Below are 19894 nucleotides of genomic sequence, written 5' to 3' on the forward strand. Positions count from 1 at the left end.
TTTATAAGAATTGACTTCAATATGAATACTTACTGCCAAAAGAGACGCGAACCATAGAAATATATAGAGACGTATGACCGTTAAGAAAAGCTGTTTCCAGTGTGTACCACTTAATGACAAAACTAACAATCAGTCAAAGGTTTTTTCGTTTTATTTTTATCACGATGAGCTGCATGTGATTTCCAAACTTAACACGCTGATCCAGCACGAGACAAATGGTGCTTCTCGAGTCATGGATCTATGACGTCACGTGTGATGCATTCATGACCATCAGTTCACAAACAATCCAGTATGTTCGTGTGTGCATCGAACCAATCTTATAACTCTTGAATATGAGTAAGTCTTCATATAAATTTATTAACCAACATGTATGGTATTCGCGTTTCTTTTGTGGGTGAGTATATTATAAATGTAAAAGCTGGCGTGAACACTTTGCGTAAATCTGCTACGTAGCGGATTTGGGGATCAGGTGGTCAGGCTCGCTGACTTGGTTTATTCATGTCGTTATTTCCCAATTGCGTCTATCGATGCTCATGATGTCGATCACTGGATTGTCTGGTCCAGACTCCATTATTTTTCATACCGCCGTCATATAGATGAAATATTTCTGAGTGCAGCGTTAATCAACCAACAAACCAATCGAACCGTAGCGGATTTGCGCATAGTGAACACACCAGTCCTTACGTTATGACTCCGTAAACGTAAACCATAGTTAATTCTTAAATAAATCCAGTTGATGTGTTTCATTGCCAGTCAGATTTGATAATAAATTGTCCCAACATAAAGATGCCGGGTCAGAATAGGTCTCCCCACCCCACCTCACCCCACCCCACCCTACTCACCCCCTACCTCACCCCCAGTATCTCACTTTTGTCGTCATGGTGACCTAACATGAGGATTTGGGGGTCAAGCAATGCGATATGGCTGAATGTGTGTCATCGTACACGCTGAGCGTGGCTCATGTTTGTAATCTTTAGTTTGCGGGGCCAACACTTGGTTATTTACAGGCCGCCGTTATATACTAAGGCGCCGCGATTCACTTTGCAGAGTTGCGTTCCTTGGGCACGCCAGAAACCTATGATTGTGGGTTCGAATCCTGGTTCGCCCCGATTATGTTTCTAGGTTTGTCAGCACCATACCCGTGCTCGTGGGTTTCACCGAAGTGGTAAACGTCTGAGACCTGCATCACTTCGGGCTTTCCTTCCACATTAAGCTGACACGCCGCAATATAACTGAAATACTGTTAAAAGCGGCGTTAAACCCAACTCACTCACTCACTCTACTTTGACTGACATTGTGGATAACGTGCAAATGTTTGAAGTATTAATGTCTGAACGTCTAGGAAAATATGTTATACTTATCCACAGTTTTAAGGAAATGTGACTTTCTTACGTGCTTATCATTTGATTTACAATCCTCTACAATATACCACTCAATTTACCGTTGGGATACAAGATGTCCCAGGTCGGGGACTGAGTGTAATTGAATTGTTTGTGATGTCGACAAACATTGTAGTTAATGTCACCATGGCATTCTCAAACAGATGGTTAGGCCTGTTGCTGTATTAATATAAATTAAAAATTAAGTTTTGACAACTTGTTCCATTTCCATATGACATCCATGTAATGATTCAAGGTCACCAACGTGTTTTCTATGCACAACAAAAACGTAGTTTTATTCTCATATATTTTATTCTTGAGCAGTCAACAAAAGCAAACAAACACACTTGTTCTTGCTGTACGACACCATCTACAAGGAATACATGTTGACATCACATAAACATATAACCACACATCAGAAATGCAGCTTCGGATTAACAACAGAATAGGCCAACAGTCTCATAACATCAAACACGCCAGGTATTTTGCTGTGGAATACCTGTCCTTCAATAAAATATAAGCAATCCTTTCCGATTCTACAGCGTGGGATTCGTAGGTGGTATGTTAAGAACGTGAATGCACAGAGTGAGAGAATAGTGTTTCACTATTCCAGCTATGTCACATACAGGGTGATCGATGTACGCTTTACACAAATTGCGTTTACTAAAAGCGTAAGTTTACTTTGAAAGACAACCTGAGAAAAACTGACAAACTTATATCAACGTTGCTTTTCACACTGAATCATTGATACAAATAACAAACATACACATCCAATATCAAGACATCATAAAAACTCAGCTGGTACATAAAATATACTGGTGAAAGCATAATGTTGAACCTAGGAATGGACTAATCACGCACGTAGTGACACAATGTATGAACAAATACTAATATTTTCATGCAGACATCAATGAGTTCGACCAGAGATATCTCTAAATAAGACATCAACTCCATCAACTCCATCGAAAACTGATCTGCAACACGATGTTTTGAAACAGAAAATGGCAGTCCTAACTGGTGATAAGGTGCGAGTAAATACGATCTCCTCTCACATGGGAAAACAAAGCACCTTTGATATATTTCCTTTTTCATATCGATGTAGTGATACAAATATGAACTGAATGATTTTTAAACAACAGTGTAATATTGTACCATTCGAGATTGCATGGAAATACGCTATAAGTTTAAAGAAGTGGACGTTACTTGGTCTACTTGTAAGGAGCAGTCCTGAAGCCCAGCTTCAAATCGTCCTCATAGTTCCATCTCAACTGTCCAGCTCGCCTCAAACCAATAAGTATCTCGGTCGATACCAATCTCACGTTCGGCTATTTCCGTCAAGTCTGGTTATGCCAGCGCCCTCTGTTGGCAGATTGGGTCGACACTTGGAGGAATCAATATTCTTACCAACGGAATAAGCCGAGTGGATCCGAGTGCAGTGCCAGTTTTCTCGATAGGCTGCTGTGGTTACATGCTCTCCTCAAGGTCTTCAAGTTCAAAATGTCAACGCTAAGAACAATCAGTCCTGATTATCTGCCAAAACAGATTCCATTTGGCGTAAAAGACAAAATAGTGATGAAACTTATATGAATAGATCACTGAAAATCAGCGATGACACCTGGTGTGCGCGAAAGGGGAAAGCATGTCCTTCTTAGACGTCTTCTTAGAGTTATCTTTGGTCGTTCCATGGGGTAGTTGTTAGTCTATCCCCGCCTAATCCTTTTTTGGAACAGTGGAGCCAGTGAGGGAGAGGACGCTGAAGAAGGAGTTGCGGAAACGTTCGTTGGCGACGATGTATGAGAAGGGGTACATGAGGACCATGGACTTGCAGGCGAGGGGCGGGATGCAGGCGGCGATCATGGAGACCTGGACGGGGGCGCTGAACAACGCCCACAGACACAAGAAGGCAAATGGTCCCCAGCCAATCACGGTGAAGAGCAGATGTGAATAGCACAGCTGGAAATTAAAGCATTAACATTGTATATGAACTCTACCTGTATAGACTCATGATACACGTCTGTGTTCCGTTATTGGTCCATCACAAATGTCCCACATGTCTTGTGTAAACCGGCCTACATTTTACGTGATGTCTTTCCCGCGTGTCTTACTCCTTCTTGGACAACAATACAATGGTGCAACTTCTGGTTACCAAAGGCAACTGTGCTTAAGAGGCGACTAACGGGATCGGGTGGTCAGGCTCGCTGACGTGGTTGATGCATGTCATCGTATCCCATTTGCGTAGATCGATGCTCATGATGCCAATAACTGGATTGTCTGGTCAGAACTCGATTATTTACAGACCGCCGTCATACAGATGGAATATTGCTGGTTGCGGCGTTCAACAAAAATCAAACAGAACAGAATAACATGTATCCATCCCGGGTTGTCTAACTTACTCTGCGATACGTTATAACATCTAAGAAGAAAATGCTGTAATGCAGCTCTAGAATATTGGATATGACTAATATTCATCTGCTCCGCAAGTGAAAGCCTTAAATCATTTCAGCAGAATTCCCGCGGCATATAACATGGGACAGAAGCTAGTGGATACTGGCATTGCTACTGTCAATGTTCGTGATACCAGTAGATCTGGCATTCGTTTTTATGTCATTCTTAAACCTCATGTTGTAATAGATAGAGATTGATATCAAAGAATCAATACACTGTAACCAATACAAATTTCTGATCATAAACTGTCACGTTGTCAGAATCCCACTCAAATCCCAGCCAATATCAAATTAAAATGAACTAAACGTCATTGTCTACATATTTACTGGAATGTGATCCACGTGATTAAATGACATTAGTGAGTGAGTATGGTTTTACGCCGCTTTTAGCAATATTCTAGAAGTATCACGGCGGGAATGGGCTTCACACGTTGTACCAATGTCGGAAATCGAACCCAGATCTTCGGTGTGACGAGCGAAGGCTTTAACCACTTGGCTACCCGACCACCCCTTAAATGACATTAAGGAGTATTACCTGTGATTTCCGTTAGCGTTCTGGATCAAACTTTACATGAAATATTCCCTAGTTGAAAAACCGCAGATCAATATAGAAAAGTCCCTAAATTCTTACATCGTTACAGTTATATCAGGTTTATCTAGTCTAGTGTTTCTGCCAAACTGGGTCTCGTTAAAAAAGCCTCATTACGATTCCACATAATAAGCGATGAACAAGTACGCCACTAAATCGTCATAAAACGTAAGCTCATACCCATTTTAACTGGTCCTCCCTAAATCCAGTGAACGCATCCACCTGGCTGGATGAGGCAGATGAGGGTGGGGCCTGCTGAATCGTGCTACTTTCCCCAGAGGCCCACAGACAGGAGATGGCGATGGCCAGGGGAAAGCCGAAACTGAATATGCACAGCATGATCATGTAGGACGGGTAGCCCTCGTCAGCATCCCTCCAGTTGATGGCGCAAGATGAACCCGTGGGCTCATGGACGTACCTGCAATCAAGGCGTTGTGTGTATATATGTGGCAGACACAAGTGTTAACATACAGTTTTGTTGTACATATGTTTTTCTATTTGAGGTCCTTTAAGTCTGTAATATTATTTTAAGTTGTTAGTAAAGTAGGTTCTTAGTTCAATATCTATCGTGGGCTTCTGGATTAGTTTACTTATAATGTAGAGGATGGTTGGGTTGGTCCATGTTTGTTCCATGTTTGTGTCATTGTTTCTTCTCCTGTTCTAACCCAAGCCTTATTTTCATTGGCTTGTTCAAACTGTGCACTTTTCATCCATCTTGCACTAGACACTACACCTTTTCAGAAGTCAGGCAACAATTTGGACTTGGACGCATCTTGGATAAATAATTCTATTGTTAAGGTTAGTAATCTATAAAAATGCTAGCTAATATATATGTATGTATTTGTATAATAGTATAACTTATGCTATCTAAGTTATGTGGAATGCTATTTCAGTATTATTAACATGCTTATCTCTGGTATGGTGATTGTGTCACCATAGTGTTAAGTTAATAATTATATAAGGCTAAGTAAACACTATAAATGCTTTTCATCCTTCTTCTTTCTGTGTGTGAATGTTTGAGTGAATGCGTTGATTTTTATAATTGTGTAAATACAGTATGAAGCTTATCGTATCACGGTACATATAGAGCAGGTATACAGTATGAAGTAGAACCTCCGGTGACGTGTTCAAGGAGAAACTACTGTGTGTCTGGCACACGCTATGAGTGAGAGAATGACTGCGGTTAATGCAGCTAGTTCATTTTTATCGCGCCGTTTCAGCATGATGTTTGAATAAATCCACGGGTGATGCAGGTCATAGATATGTCCAGTTATGGTAAAAGCCACGAGCATGGTTCTGACTTTTCAGGGATCATAAATAGGGCGATTATGGAAATGGAGCCCACGACCACTGCAATCATTATTTGGGTCTATATTGAACATGGTAATAATGACACATAATATCTTATGACAAAACTGGTATGTAAATCAGCGGCAGAACTGTAATACCGCAAGACACCGAATGAGATTATGATGATTTTACGAATGCTTCAACTTCGTCCCCCTTGATATTTTGTCTGTCCCGCGCTTTTTTGATGGAACCTAATTTTAAATCACGTCGATATTTCTGCGCATTTTTTCCCACCAAGGATACCAACAGACGTGATACCAGTCTGTTTCATATGACGCAGGACATTTGAAAAATGTATTTTTTATTGTTTATAAATATAAGCCTTATCTATGTGTTGAACATCATTCACCGATCATATCTGAAGATGAAACCTTAAGTTAAATGGCTCATACAGTCAGCGACACGAGATTCCGTAAGTCATCTGTACGTTATATAACTTCTCCTCGACAATTAACAACGGGCACAACCAAACCCCGACTCACGACCTCGTGGTTAACATTCGGTAAAGTCCCCGTAATAAAACCCAGCCATTTACTCCGTTTAGAAACTCTACGATTTAATACACTTTGTTTTACGCAGCTCAAGACAGTATTCCACCAATATCACGAGAGCACCCGAAATGGACATCTCACAATGTAAGCACGGAGAATCAAACCCGTGTCTTCGGAATGTCGAGCGAACGCTTTTAAACCAAGTGGTTACCCCAACCCTCCTTGAACGTCATGAAACATGTTTTATTTCTGTTTTAGTGATCAAATAAACGGTAATCCCTAACCAATGAAGAAGAATATGAAAATACAGTTAATTATTAATTCAACAATAAGATGAATATAGTAAAACCCCGTAAATCCGGACGAAAAGTGGCCCTGAAATGGCCCGTATGAACACAGTTCCGGATAAAGGAGAACTTTGTAAGGAGTAATGGCTTTTGTCATTGGTTATCGTCTGTAAGGTGGGGTTTCGGATTATCAGGGTCCGGATTAAGGGGGTTTAACTGTAACTGAAATGACATACTTGCTCCAGCCAAGAACCGGCATTATGGCCCAGAAAAAGGCATTGAGCCACACGGCAGCTGTCGACAGCCAGTAGAAGCCACCCGAGTTGGTCTCCACTGTAACATAAGACACATATGCATGTTGAAAAATCCGGCTGAAGCTGTTGTTGACGTGGCCAATACTAGTTGATGAATATTGTGATATGAGTTATGACTTGGTATTGAAGACGACATAACATTTATAGTTTATAAGGCTAGAAACATTTCTTTTTCAGCATAAGCATCACGACGTTTTGGATTAATAATATCGGAATTAGGATTCCGTGTTATAATAGGTCCCAAGCAACGTAATGCCAACGTAATGTAATCGCTGTATTATTTGGGTCAGACTCGAATATTACAATTCGCCGCCATATAGCTGAAATATTGCTGAGTGCGACGTTAAATAACAAACAAAGAAAACAAAAGTGACGAAGCTGTTATGTATGCAGCACTTAATCAGGTGATACCCATGAGAACGGTCATGAAGCTGGCCTACCATATTTTATAATCGGTTTGAATCTAAGATTCTAAACTACGATCAGTGGATCCTGGCACAGATAAGGGGCGCAACTTTCCATTGAAAATTGCGGGTTACCAAAACGAGCGAGAGACACTTATCATTCTCAAAAGGAGGCTGGAGTTTCTTTTCAGAAAGTTAATAACAAATAACTGAAACTATTTTAATCGATGACTTTTCGAAAGATGTTTAAGGGACAAGCAGGTCCTTAACTTCTCCTTCCGCTATAGTTACAGTTGCATATAATCCCTACTGTATGCTGTAACTACAGCCATCGAACCACTGAGGAGTTTGATTACGACAGAAATATCTTTCTTATTTGTCCATCAACGTAAAAAGTGTTAAAAACATGTGTCCTTCAAAAACCTACGTGGGCGAAGGAAATTACAACACGTGTTCAAGGATTGATGTCAACTCACTGGCTTCTTTTCGCGTGGAGACGAGGTAGCGTTCCACACACAGAGCGATGACGTTGCCAATGGCAGCGATCCCCATCATCATCCCCTCGAAGGCGTAGAGCTGACATCCCGTCTCTCCGTACAGCCACCTGGAGAGAGACAAGAGCGTATTGGTAATAGACGACGCTATAAGTAAAACATTAAGTTTGATTGTTTGTTTGTTGTTTAACGCCGCACTCAGCAATATTCCAGCCATATGACGGCGGTCTGTAAATAATCGAGTTTGGACCAGACAATCCAGTGATTGACATCATGAGCATCGATCCACGCAATTGGGTAAGAAGACATGCATTAAATAAGTCAGCGAGCCTGACCACCCGATCCCGTTAGTCGCCTCTTACGACAAAGCATAGTTGCCTTATACGGCAAGCATGGGTTGCTGAAAACAAACTCTACCTTGGATCTTCACGGGTCAGTAAATACTTAAGACCAACCTTTAATTCATTCGGCTTGTTAACAAATTTCATATAATATATAATCAAAAGCTACAAAACACTTTCCATAATCACAAGATCTCTGCTAAAAGCAGACTCGATTATACGATTCCTATGTTATCATAAACATGTGTTTATGAATCACTATCAACTAGTGATGATACCAGGTGTTCGCGATATGGTGAGCGTATTCTGTCCTTCTGGCGGCGCCCTTCAAAGGCACGTGCAAAGGGCAGTCCAGTGTTCAACAAAATAGGAAACGGCATCAGATCTCATTTTGATCACTGATACGTCAAGATTGGAAATGTCGTCTACTATAAAACCTTTCGAAAGCCTAACTGAGGCCTTGAATGGTGTAACCCTGGTTAAACAACTTTTGAGCAAGAGTCGTTTAACGCTCTGTTAAATCTTCGTAGAAATTAGTGATTAGCACTGATAGGTGAGAGAATGTTGACATCTATATATTCTCTTCATTATGTTAATCACTTCTAAATGCCTTTCAAATACCTGAAGGTGAATGTTGTTTTAAGCCGCAGTCAGCAATACTACAGGTTTTTTTTTTATCATAGTGGCGTGTAAGTAATCGGATCAGTAGTAACCAATAGTTGCTGCATGAGCTCCCAACAAGAGAACACCATTAGAACCGCAGGGGTAAATGTGAATTTAAAAAAATGCAAATGTACTTAAAATAACTCTTGCATGGTCTTACATGCTCATGTTTACAACGATAAATGGGACTACGCTCCATGGTATCATGGCGATTCCAGTCAAGGTGTGGGCGTTATATATATATATATATATATATATATATATAGGAGATAAAACCCTATCCAATGTTATGAGAAATCGCTGCTAAAAGCATAGATTCCGAATATATCATTAGCATGGGTTTAAGAATCACTATGAAATAGTGATGACAACAGGTGTTCGCGGACAGAAGCGTCATGTGCGCAGCTAAGGCACTTTCCTATTAAGGGCCATTATTAATTATTAGATTGACATGTATCATAATATTTGAATGAACGAATACAGCATCTAATGCCTACCAATTGGCCAGAGTAAACAACCATAGAGCTATAATATTGTTTTTGGATCAAGCAGCCATAATCCGACGAAAACGTTGACAAATACACAATAATATCATTCATAGGCCACAGTAACTTGTTAAGTAAACAAATGTAATTAGCAGTAATAGCAGAATTCGCGTGCTCAGGGAACGTGCCTCGTCTTGCAGGTCGATCAATTGGGAATATTCTTACTGTGCACGTTATGTGTAATTCGTTGTGATGTGTCTTATTGCAGAGAGGCACTGGGCACGCAGTAACAGTATGACCTTTCCAAATGAAGAGTTATGTGAGTGAATGAGTAGAATTTTGCATCGCAATATTATGTATATTGCCTAGGGAGCTGAGAATCACATATGAGAGCTCAATGATCTATTGACATGGGTAATAATAGTATCATGCCCACGACTGCAATACAAATATAAGCGCAAAAGTTCTTTCGATACGAGGGCTGGTTAAAAATTTCTAAGACTGACTAACTTTCAACTATGGACCATAACAAAGTGAACTAGTCAATATAGTACATTCTTGGAGTATTTCAGTGCAAGTGTATTTGGTCTGTTGAGGCCGTTTGTATATTAGTGACAGCCAGTTGAACGTGATTGGGATCCAATGGACACAAAACTGGAAAAGAACGAGTTTCGAGCAGTCATGAAGTTTTTTACTTTCACAAGTGTATGGGATAAGTGCCCCAGCTATTCCACTGTCAAACGTTGGGCAGCCGTGTTTAAGGCTGGAAGAACAAGCCTAGATGATGACCCTAGGTCAGGCTGTCCCCCAAGGAGATAGAACAACCTATGCTGTCAGAAAGACGTATGACAAATGCTGAACTTGAGGAAGACACAGATCTAAACCATGGGCCCATTGAAATTATCATGCATAAACATTTACAGATGAATACGATGGGTGCAAAAGTTTCTAAATCATAATCTTTAGGTGAAACAACTGACATTGCCAGAGAAAATTTAGAGCTGATTGAGAAGGATTTCGTCAAATTAAAAACTAGTTATGGGAGATGAAACATGGGTCTACCAGTATAATTCCGAGTCAAAACGTCAATAAATGGAATGGCACCATTCCACTTCTCAGGCACCAAACAAATTCAAGTCTTCAAGATCTGTAAAGAAAGTTATGCCTACTGTATCGTGGGATGCAAAGGGTGTGATCCTTGTTGATTACATAGAACGCCTAGAGGCGATTACCGGTGCCTACTATGCTGATTTGCTTAATCGCTTGAGAGATTCTATCAAAGAACAGCTGCGAGATATGCTGACTGCTGGAGTTCTACTACTTCATGACAATGACTCTTCTCACACCTCCCGACTTACTAAGGCCGCTGTGCGACAATGTGGGTTCGAAGAGCTTCCTCACCTTCCATACTCGCCAGACCTGGCACAAAATGATTTCCACCCGTTACCTAAACTGAAAGAACCCCTTCGTGGAAAGCGTTATAACGACATCGATGACCTCAAAGCTGCCATAAATGGTTTTTTTCAGAGTGGCTTAAGAAAACTCTTTCAGACTGGAACTGAAAGCTTCAATTTCGATATGAGAAGTTTAATGAAAAGCAGGGAGATTATATTGAAACATAAGATAAAAAAACTCTTTCACAATTGTTGGTTTTGTTTGTTAGGCTTAGACATTTTGGACCAGCCCTCGTATTTATACGAAATGTCTGCTAAAAGCAGAGTCGAGTGTACGATACAACTATAGCAAGACTTCATGAATCAATATCAAATAACGACAATACCAGGTGTTCCAAACCTTCTGTGAAACCTTCCTATCTTCTGCAACCAAAAGCAATTGCTCTGATGTAACCTGCCTAATTTCCTCTGTATGTGATTATCAACATAATTTGTCTATTAAGTGAGGAGACCGTGCTGAGCCAGACATAAGGCCTGAAATCAATACTTAGCCGTGTGTATTCTCAAGGTTTCCACAGTACTGGAAAAAAGTATCTTGTTTCAATTTAATGCTAAAGGATGATGCAGGAACTTGAAACGGAAGGAAAAGTCTAATTTACCTCGGGGCAAAATAATATTTCATCATTAAATGTAACGAGCAGCACAAAACACATCGATGGCCACGCGTGATAACACACATCCATTGACCTACACAGTACTTAATATATGTATCTTAAATGCACGTATAAGCGCCACGATATCTTTAGGATTCTAGTTCACTGGCGACACATTACGATGTACAGAGTTGAGTCCCTTAGCCAGCCAGGAGGATCTTAGAATCGTTGGTTCAAATCTCAGATTCGCCCAGATTCTTGTCATGGATAAAGCTACTGTTGGTATGACTGTTGTCACTGAAATTGCCATGGATAAAGCTGTTGATGTAAACCACAGGACTGCTGGTTGACTTACTTGCCACTGAAAGCTGAAGATGCGGGAAACGGAGAGGGACCAACAACGCCGATGTTAGAAAGAGCAAGACTGATGTGTAGCCATGCTTTGGACGACTTCAGCAACGACTTCTCTCGGAGGAACGTCAGAATGACCATCAAGTTGGAGATCACGCCGACGACGCCTGGTAATGAAATAAACTGATTTAGATAATGACAGTAATTTTCACAACCATGGCATTTTATCCAATTTGGTACCTCTGTGTTACTGTATCTACCTCTGGCTGTACATAGTCATGACATTGACGACACACTAAATTAACGTATAAATCACCATGAAATTTTATACCGACTTAATGCGATCTAAAACAAAATTGTTTTGAATAGTCCCGTTGTTCAGCCTCAGACCTATCAAGGTCAAAAGATCTGATTTTGTCCTTTTTGATAAATCTAATTAATAAATCATTGAATTTTCTGTCCCTTTTGACCCTAATGTGAGTGACAAGATTCAGGAAAAATATGGCCAATATGCGGACCTCGCTTTCGAAAAGTCACGGTTGTATCCCAAAGACCAACTAGTCCGACTCCCCATTGTTCTCGGAGCCTTGGGTTTGGTACCTCCCAATCGGTAGACTGACATTAGGAGAGTACCCCGGTTTGCCTACAGGAATACAGCCCTTCTGACAATGTGGGTAATGCAGAAGGCTGCAGTGTTACATTCTCCCAAAGGTTCTAGGTGGGTTCGACTAAGCAGCTTTTCTGGGAGAAGCCCCATTCACTGTCTGGGCTGCGTGTAGAGGGGGCAAAGGTCCTGAGCTGGTGATGAGCCTAACCAGCCTGACTGTGCCAGGATCACCCAACCCCTCTTTGCTGCATGCCTGTATTTTAATCTGCATTTAATCATAACAATTGCACAATATTATGCTCAAAGTCCACCACGTATAACTGGGGTCAGTGAACGTTCAATTTGCATTCTCAACTCAATATACAAACCAAGCTTGCTGTTAGGCGTAAGCAGGTTTGCACCCACGTTACATATCTCAACCTAACTTTTGTCCGTTTGCTGCAAACCGTACCAATGAAATGCAACATAGTTATGAATCCAAAAAGCAACAATTGGTCCTAAATTGCATGGAAGTTATTTATTTGTCCATAACAACTCGTCACCACAGTTTCAGACATTGCCATTGTTGGGAGAAAAAGCGGTTTAACAAACTATCATGTAATTGTTTCAATGCCGCTGTTACAAGGGGTCTGCGCAATAAACGTAACCGCTGAAGGGCATCCCGGAACACAGGGATGGTCTCGAAACTTTTATTCTGGAATTACTCTGAACTGAAATAGTAATTTGACTAACAGCTGCGTGATCTAAACCATCTCTTTTACAATATGAAGCTCATTTCCGGTCTCAACTTTGTCCATGCAGCCTCTCCGACCTGCAATTATCTTAAACCTGAACTATCAAGGTTTTCAAATTATCAGTGAATTTCATCACGTACCGTATTGTAATGATATATGGAGCTTGTTCTGTTTATTTTATTATTTGTATTTGGAATTAGCTGAATAGCAATAGCAAGAACATCACTAACATTGCTCTGTGAATAGTTTACAGATTAGCATTGTATATTCCGTTTAATAACTTCTACAGAACGATACGCTTCTGATTTAAACTTTTCATTTGACATGATTTTATTACAGAACAGGCAGTTGTAGATTGGCCTAACACGCGCAAATTTCACGTGCGAATGTAGGGCTGTTCAGTTTACAGTGCAGATACCCTTGTAACAACGGCATTGAAACACCAACAATTACATGATCGTTTGTTAAACAACTTTTTCTCCCAACCATGATGGTTCTGAAATTATGGTGACGAGTTGGTATGGACAAATAAAAAAAAATTCATGCGATTTAAAACGAATTGTTGCTTCAGATTTATATCTATGTTGCTTGTCATTGGTACGAATTTGCAGCAAACGGACTATAACGTCAAATGGAACAAGGTCACTTGCCTATGGAGACACCGTTTTTACAGCTCAAATCTAACCCTGAAAACTGTGAAGTCTGCCGTGGGCATCAGCCATCTGATACCTATCCTCGTATTGCAGGGGATTCACGTGGAAGACTCTGGAGAGTTCCAGGATGTCTGTATGACTTTCTGATGCAATGGAGATGCAGTGCAATGATGCAATGGAGTTGCGACTGAGGGGATCAAATTTTGAAAACAAATGAAGCGCTATGAGCCGATTGTGGAAAAGTCACCGTTAAACATAATTGACCAATAATTAGAGTGAGTGAGTAAGTTTGGTTTAAAGCTGCTTTTAACAGTATTCCAGTATATCGCGGCGTGTCAGCTTAATGTGGGAGAAAGGCCCGAAATGATGCAGGTCTCAGACGTTTACCACGTCGGTGAAACCCACGAGCACGGGTATGGTGCTGACAAACCTAGAAACATAATTAGGGCGAACCGGGATTCGAACCCACAATCATAGGTTTCTGGCGTGCCCAAGGGACGCAACTCTGCACATCGAGTCGCGTTGCCTTAGACGACTGGGAAACACCCGTGCCCCCACTGATAATTAGAAACATGGAGTATAATTCAAAAGAACCAGTACGATGCTGTATTATTTTTCTGAATTTCTCGGCCCATTTTCTTATTAACTCTGTGCTGTCGTGTAGCCTAGTGGTTAAAGCGTTCGCTCTTCAAGCCGAAGACCCGGGTTCGATCCGCGACATGGGTACAATGTGCGAAGCCCATTTCTGGTGTCTCTGCCGTGCTTAATGCGGCATAAAACCATACTCACTCACTCGTATAGCAGAAATAGGAACTGCAGCGATGTTTGCACCGTCATCCTTTTCACAAATAAGTGATAACATCCAACATAATTGTCATCAGAATGCAACGTAACAAATACATTAAGTTTAATAATTCAGTTTCACTTAACAATAATGTTATTGGTTGTAGTGAGGCATTTTTAAAGGCGTTTTTTGTGCTCAGAAATCAAATCATCGATCGTTGAGTAAGAACTGGCGTGTGACACTGAATCTGTTTTTACATGTAATATCATATATTATTTGTTTCATTGAACAATAAGAAGCAAAAATTGCTCTCACCTTCTTAGAATCTGACTGGGATATTGTTCGAGAAGATATGGTCATTGTAATTGAAATACACCACTGCAGTCAGCGCGAATTACATCTTGTGCAGTGACCGTGTTTAAATCTGTGATGCGGGGGCATGGAAGGCCCAGTCGTCTAAGGCGCCACGATTCGCTGTGCAGGGTTGCGTCCATTGGGCACGCCAGAAACGTATGATTGTGGGTTCGAATCCCGGTTCGCCCCGATCATGTTTCTAGGTTTGTCAGCACCATACCCGTGCTCGTGGGTTTCACCGAAGTGGTAAACGTCTGAGACCTGCAACACTTCGGGCTTCCCTCTAACATTAAGCTGACACGCCGTGATATAACTGGAATACTGTTAAAAACGGCGCTAAACCGAACTCACTCACTCACTAAATCTGTGATGCGTTCTCACGAGCGTTCTTCAGCATTTGACAAAACTAAAATGACAGGTAGTATTCGAAATGTGTACGGGGTATCTCAGACCTTTCTCAGGGTTCATAGTTTCCGTTGCACCGTCATGGTGTACAGATTGTATGGTGTGACTATATGTATGTGTATGTGCGACAGTGCATAATAAAGTGAACGCAGGCCACTTAACATTTATCATTTCTTACAGTATGAGTGTCTAAGCTTCCAGGAATAGGTCCCAAGATATCCCAGATTTGACGCGATTATGATGTGCTCGTCGGTTTCGCCAAAATGATAAACGTTTACTGAGATGACCATCGATCCTCATGGTCATCGTAAAATAACACCGACATATATCTCCATGGCAACACACTGTCTTGAGAAACCCACACTTACATCCAATATGTAAACTGGCCTATGATTAATGGTATTGATCTCTCCAGCTGGCAATCCATAGTGCATCGAGATTGGTGTCATTAATCCATTTGTAATACGTTTAGTATATATAAGTGTTTCTGTGTGTATGTGTGTGTCTCTTTGTGTGTGTTTGTGTGTGTGTGTGTGTGTGTGTGTGTGTGTGTGTGTGTGTGTGTGTGTGTGTGTGTGTGTGTGTGTGTGTGCATGTGTCTGTGTATGTGTGCGTATCTGTGTGTCTCTGTGTGCATGTGTCTGTGTGTGTGCGTGCGTGTGTGTGTGTGTGTTTGTGTGTCTGTGTCTTGAGTGTCTGTGTGTGTGTCTCTGTGTGTGTGCGTGTCTGTGTGCCCGTGTGTGTGTGTGTGCGTGTGTGTGTTTGTGTGCGTGTGTAAGTGAGATAAAAGCACGACATTAGTAGTAGTAGAGAAACGACACTTATGTCACAATAATGCTGACAGAACCACATATTCAATGAGGTCATTCTTTAATCTCACACCTTATATCTGCATGAGAATATCTCAACATAATTACAATTGTCGGTGTGGAAATTAACGTATGTTCTATAGAAGTCAGAACAGAACTGTGAAATTAACCATGAAGTATGATCTGGAAGTTAGATCAGGATTGTGACTTTGACCATTAAGAGAGCTAAGGAAGTCAGAATAGAATTGTGAATTAATTCAACCATTGAGCTACTATACTATCAAAAACCTAGACAAGAATAACAAACGAAACATTCGTCAATGTCTATTTCCGTCTTTGAGTCATAAATATGGTTGACTTTATAAGGTACATTTGCAGCTTGTTCTAGCCAACTCATTAACAGTCGTTTGATCCTGAGAAGGTTGTTTCTGACAGGTGCGTGGGCGGCAACCACCACGGGGTATAGATGCTCATTATCATCAGTTGACACGTGTGTTGTCAACTCAAGGTACTAATTGACAAGGAAACATTGCTGCTGGTGTCATGATGTATTTCACGGTTTTCCAGCGTGATAAAATCAAATTGGAGGATGGGATTAAAATGCAAGTTCCATTGTGCTTGACAGATGTTTATTGACTGAATCTGTTGGTTGGTTTCCTCCTCGATGTTGTGAACGTGGACAACGTGGACACAACAATTTATAGCAGATGGCTCGCCAGTGAGATTTGTGATACTGTGTGCAAGTGAGACGCGATCTCTATTGCGGTATGTGAATACGTACAGTTAGGTTGAACAACGTGAACATGATACAATCGAGAACCAGCACGCCAGTATGATGATGACTAAATTACCCGTTATATTTCAAAGTAGTAGCCATGTCTTTTGACCTTTAAATATATGATGATTATCAAATCAAAATAACCACCTATGATTGAAATTCCTGATTTGACGGGCTCGTCGCCGCTAAGGCTTATATTTATACAAAAAAAATATTCTTTCTTGATCACTGTCCGTAGATATTTAGAATAATGATAAATACAATTGTCATTTGCAATACAATTTAGCGCGGTTACATAACACATTACGGAGCTCTAAAAAAACCCACAGGATATGTATCTCCTAGATATGTATCTCTAGTTTCCACTAAACCTCGAGTATTTTGTCTGTATATGTTTGGAAAATGTGTTTAAGACTACTGTCAACTCCGGATGTAACGAATTCCATTCAAATACAAAATCAACATCCGACACTCGTTTCTTGAACTTGACGTTAGTTCCATTTAAAGGGGCACTACTCCCGGAAAACCGTGCCCTTAAAGGGGGCATGGCCCAATCTGAGGCGTCGCGTTTCGCTGTGCAGAGATGCGTCACTTGGGAACGCCAGAAAACTATCATTTTGAGTCTTAATCCAGGTTCGCTCCGGTTATGTTTCCAGGTTTGTCAGCACCATACTCGAGCTCGTGGGTTTTCACGCCGTTATATAACTGGAAAACTGCTGAAAGCAGCGTTAAACTCAACTGACTCACTCATTCCTTAAAACACTGTTTTTAATATTTTATCACGTAAGTCGGTGTATCCAAAGATGCATTGTCTACTTTCCACACATATCATAAATTACAAAATCTAGACATCAAACAGAACTGGGCAAAGGGATGTGGAGTGCACAAAGAGTTCAGAAAATAAAACATTTCAGTTACTGCCGGTGAAAGATCCTTATGAAGAACAAAAAATCTCTGGCGTATTTAAATTAAGCTGGAGCCGTGTTCATTTAAAAACTAGTGTTTTCTAAAAAAAAAAAGGTGGGGGCACGTGTGGCACAGTCGTCTAGCATTCGCTGTTACCATTTGAATCCTTTAGACGTCCAATAAGCTATTATCTTGATTAACCCTGATCAAGCTTCATAGTTTAGTGCATACCCATGCTCGCCAAAGTGTTAAGCGTCTAAGACCTGTATCACTTCAGACGTTCCACCTTCATTACGTTGCGAGGGCAGGATAGAACTGAAATCGTACCCAAAGCTAACAGCAACTCATTCACTCACTCGAATAAGGTACGTGTAGAAGAAACGTGGAGGATGGGCTCATGAAGTCCTTAAAAGGCACTAATAGTAATCTAAAACAATGCACAACTACTGTGAGTATGGTCTCAGCCCGCTTTAGCAATATTCCAGGAACTTCATGGAGGGGAACATCAGAAATGGGCTGAATCCCATGTTGGGAATCGAACCCAGGTCTTCGACGTGACGAGCGAACGCTTAAACCACTACGCTACCCCACCGCTCCTAAATTAAGTCATCCTTCGCTAATCGGAGACCTTTTCTATTTGTATATGTCAATACGTACATGACATTTACATGCGATACACTGGTATGTTGTTGCGGTCAGAGTGACACTCAGCAGCATATAATGGCACACGTCGATAGTCCCTTGTGCATTATGTTAATGTCAAAATGGACCCATTTCCCACAGAATCGTTAAGCTATAACATCTGCAAAATAAACATTATATCAAAGCGATACGTAATTGTTTCAGAATATCTCTTCAGTATTTGTCGGCCTTGAAGTCAGATCGACTCGATGATGTGGATACATCTATATGAGTCAAGTGCAGTCGGATCAATGGATAAATAGAATGTATGTTTTGTTTGTGATGCTCACCACTTTGAAGAGGGTGTATGTGAGATGGATGTAAAGACGGTGTATGTGAGATGGACGTAAAGAGGGTGTATGTGAGATGGACGTAAAGAGGGTGTATGTGAGATGGATGTAAAGAGGGTGTATGTGAGATGGATGTAAAGAGGGTGTATGTGAGATGGAAGTAAAGAGGGTGTATGTGAGATGGACGTAAAGAGGGTGTATGTGAGATGGAAGTAAAGAGGGTGTATGTGAGATGGACGTAAAGAGGGTGTATGTGAGATGGAAGTAAAGAGGGTGTATGTGAGATGGATGTAAAGAGGGTGTATGTGAGATGGATGTAAAGAGGGTGTATGTGAGATGGATGTAAAGAGGGTGTATGTGAGATGGAAGTAAAGAGGGTGTATGTGAGATGGACGTAAAGAGGGTGTATGTGAGATGGACGTAAAGAGGGTGTATGTGAGATGGACGTAAAGAGGGTGTATGTGAGATGGACGTAAAGAGGGGGTATGTGAGATGGATGTAAAGAGGGTGTATGTGAGATGGACGTAAAGAGGGTGCATGTGAGATGGAAGTAAAGAGGGTGTATGTGAGATGGATGTAAAGAGGGTGTATGTGAGATGGATGTAAAGAGGGTGTATGTGAAATGGAAGTAAAGAGGGTGTATGTGAGATGGACGTAAAGAGGGTGTATGTGAGATGGACGTAAAGAGGGTGTATGTGAGATGGATGTAAAGAGGGTGTATGTGAGATAACGTGTCATGTTATTGTGTTTCAACACAAACATTTATAGATATGCAATTTATAATCTGCACCAAGGGCACAATACTGAGCATCAAAATAAGCTTTCTGAACCTACATGTCTGTAATACGTAAAAACAATAAGATCTAAGGATTAATACATACACACATAGGTCACAAGAGGACTTACCAAAGAGCATATAAAGAATCCCAACAACTGAGTGCTCAAAGCGGGAGAATTCTCCGGTTACCATTGTAGCGTCTACTTCTCTGCTCACGTCTGCTTGCAGCTGTCGTCTACTCACCAACTGTCGTCTGCGCGACCTTCTTCTCCCAGCTGGGTCAACTAGCAGCGAGAGTATCGATGACTGTCACGCTATATACTCTGGGCGCTGTCTAATTCCTCTCATCTCTTGGTCGTGATTCGCCGACCTGGTGATGTCCAGATGTACTTCCGCTAATGTGGAAAGGCCACATATATATTTACATGCTTCACAGCCTTAATACCTGGTCGATGGCATCTCAAATCCCCAATTAC

At 41.1% G+C, this 19894-nt stretch overlaps 1 protein-coding gene across 1 annotated transcript; it reads right to left on the minus strand.

The window, feature by feature from the left end:
- Positions 1 to 1746: 1746 nt before the first annotated feature.
- LOC139468653 (visual pigment-like receptor peropsin) lies at positions 1747 to 19684 on the minus strand. The gene is made up of 6 exons (XM_071250775.1): positions 19547 to 19684; positions 11644 to 11806; positions 7735 to 7862; positions 6777 to 6873; positions 4593 to 4830; positions 1747 to 3332 (listed from the first exon to the last, which is right to left on the minus strand). The coding sequence occupies exons 1-6, from the start codon at positions 19608 to 19610 to the stop codon at positions 3090 to 3092; spliced, it is 933 nt and encodes a 310-aa protein (XP_071106876.1). The 5' UTR covers positions 19611 to 19684; the 3' UTR covers positions 1747 to 3089.
- Positions 19685 to 19894: the final 210 nt, after the last annotated feature.

This window comes from Haliotis cracherodii, unplaced genomic scaffold, assembly GCF_022045235.1.
Source record: "Haliotis cracherodii isolate W230 unplaced genomic scaffold, xgHalCrac1.p SCAF_2, whole genome shotgun sequence".
Classification (NCBI taxonomy): Eukaryota; Metazoa; Mollusca; class Gastropoda; order Lepetellida; family Haliotidae; genus Haliotis; species Haliotis cracherodii.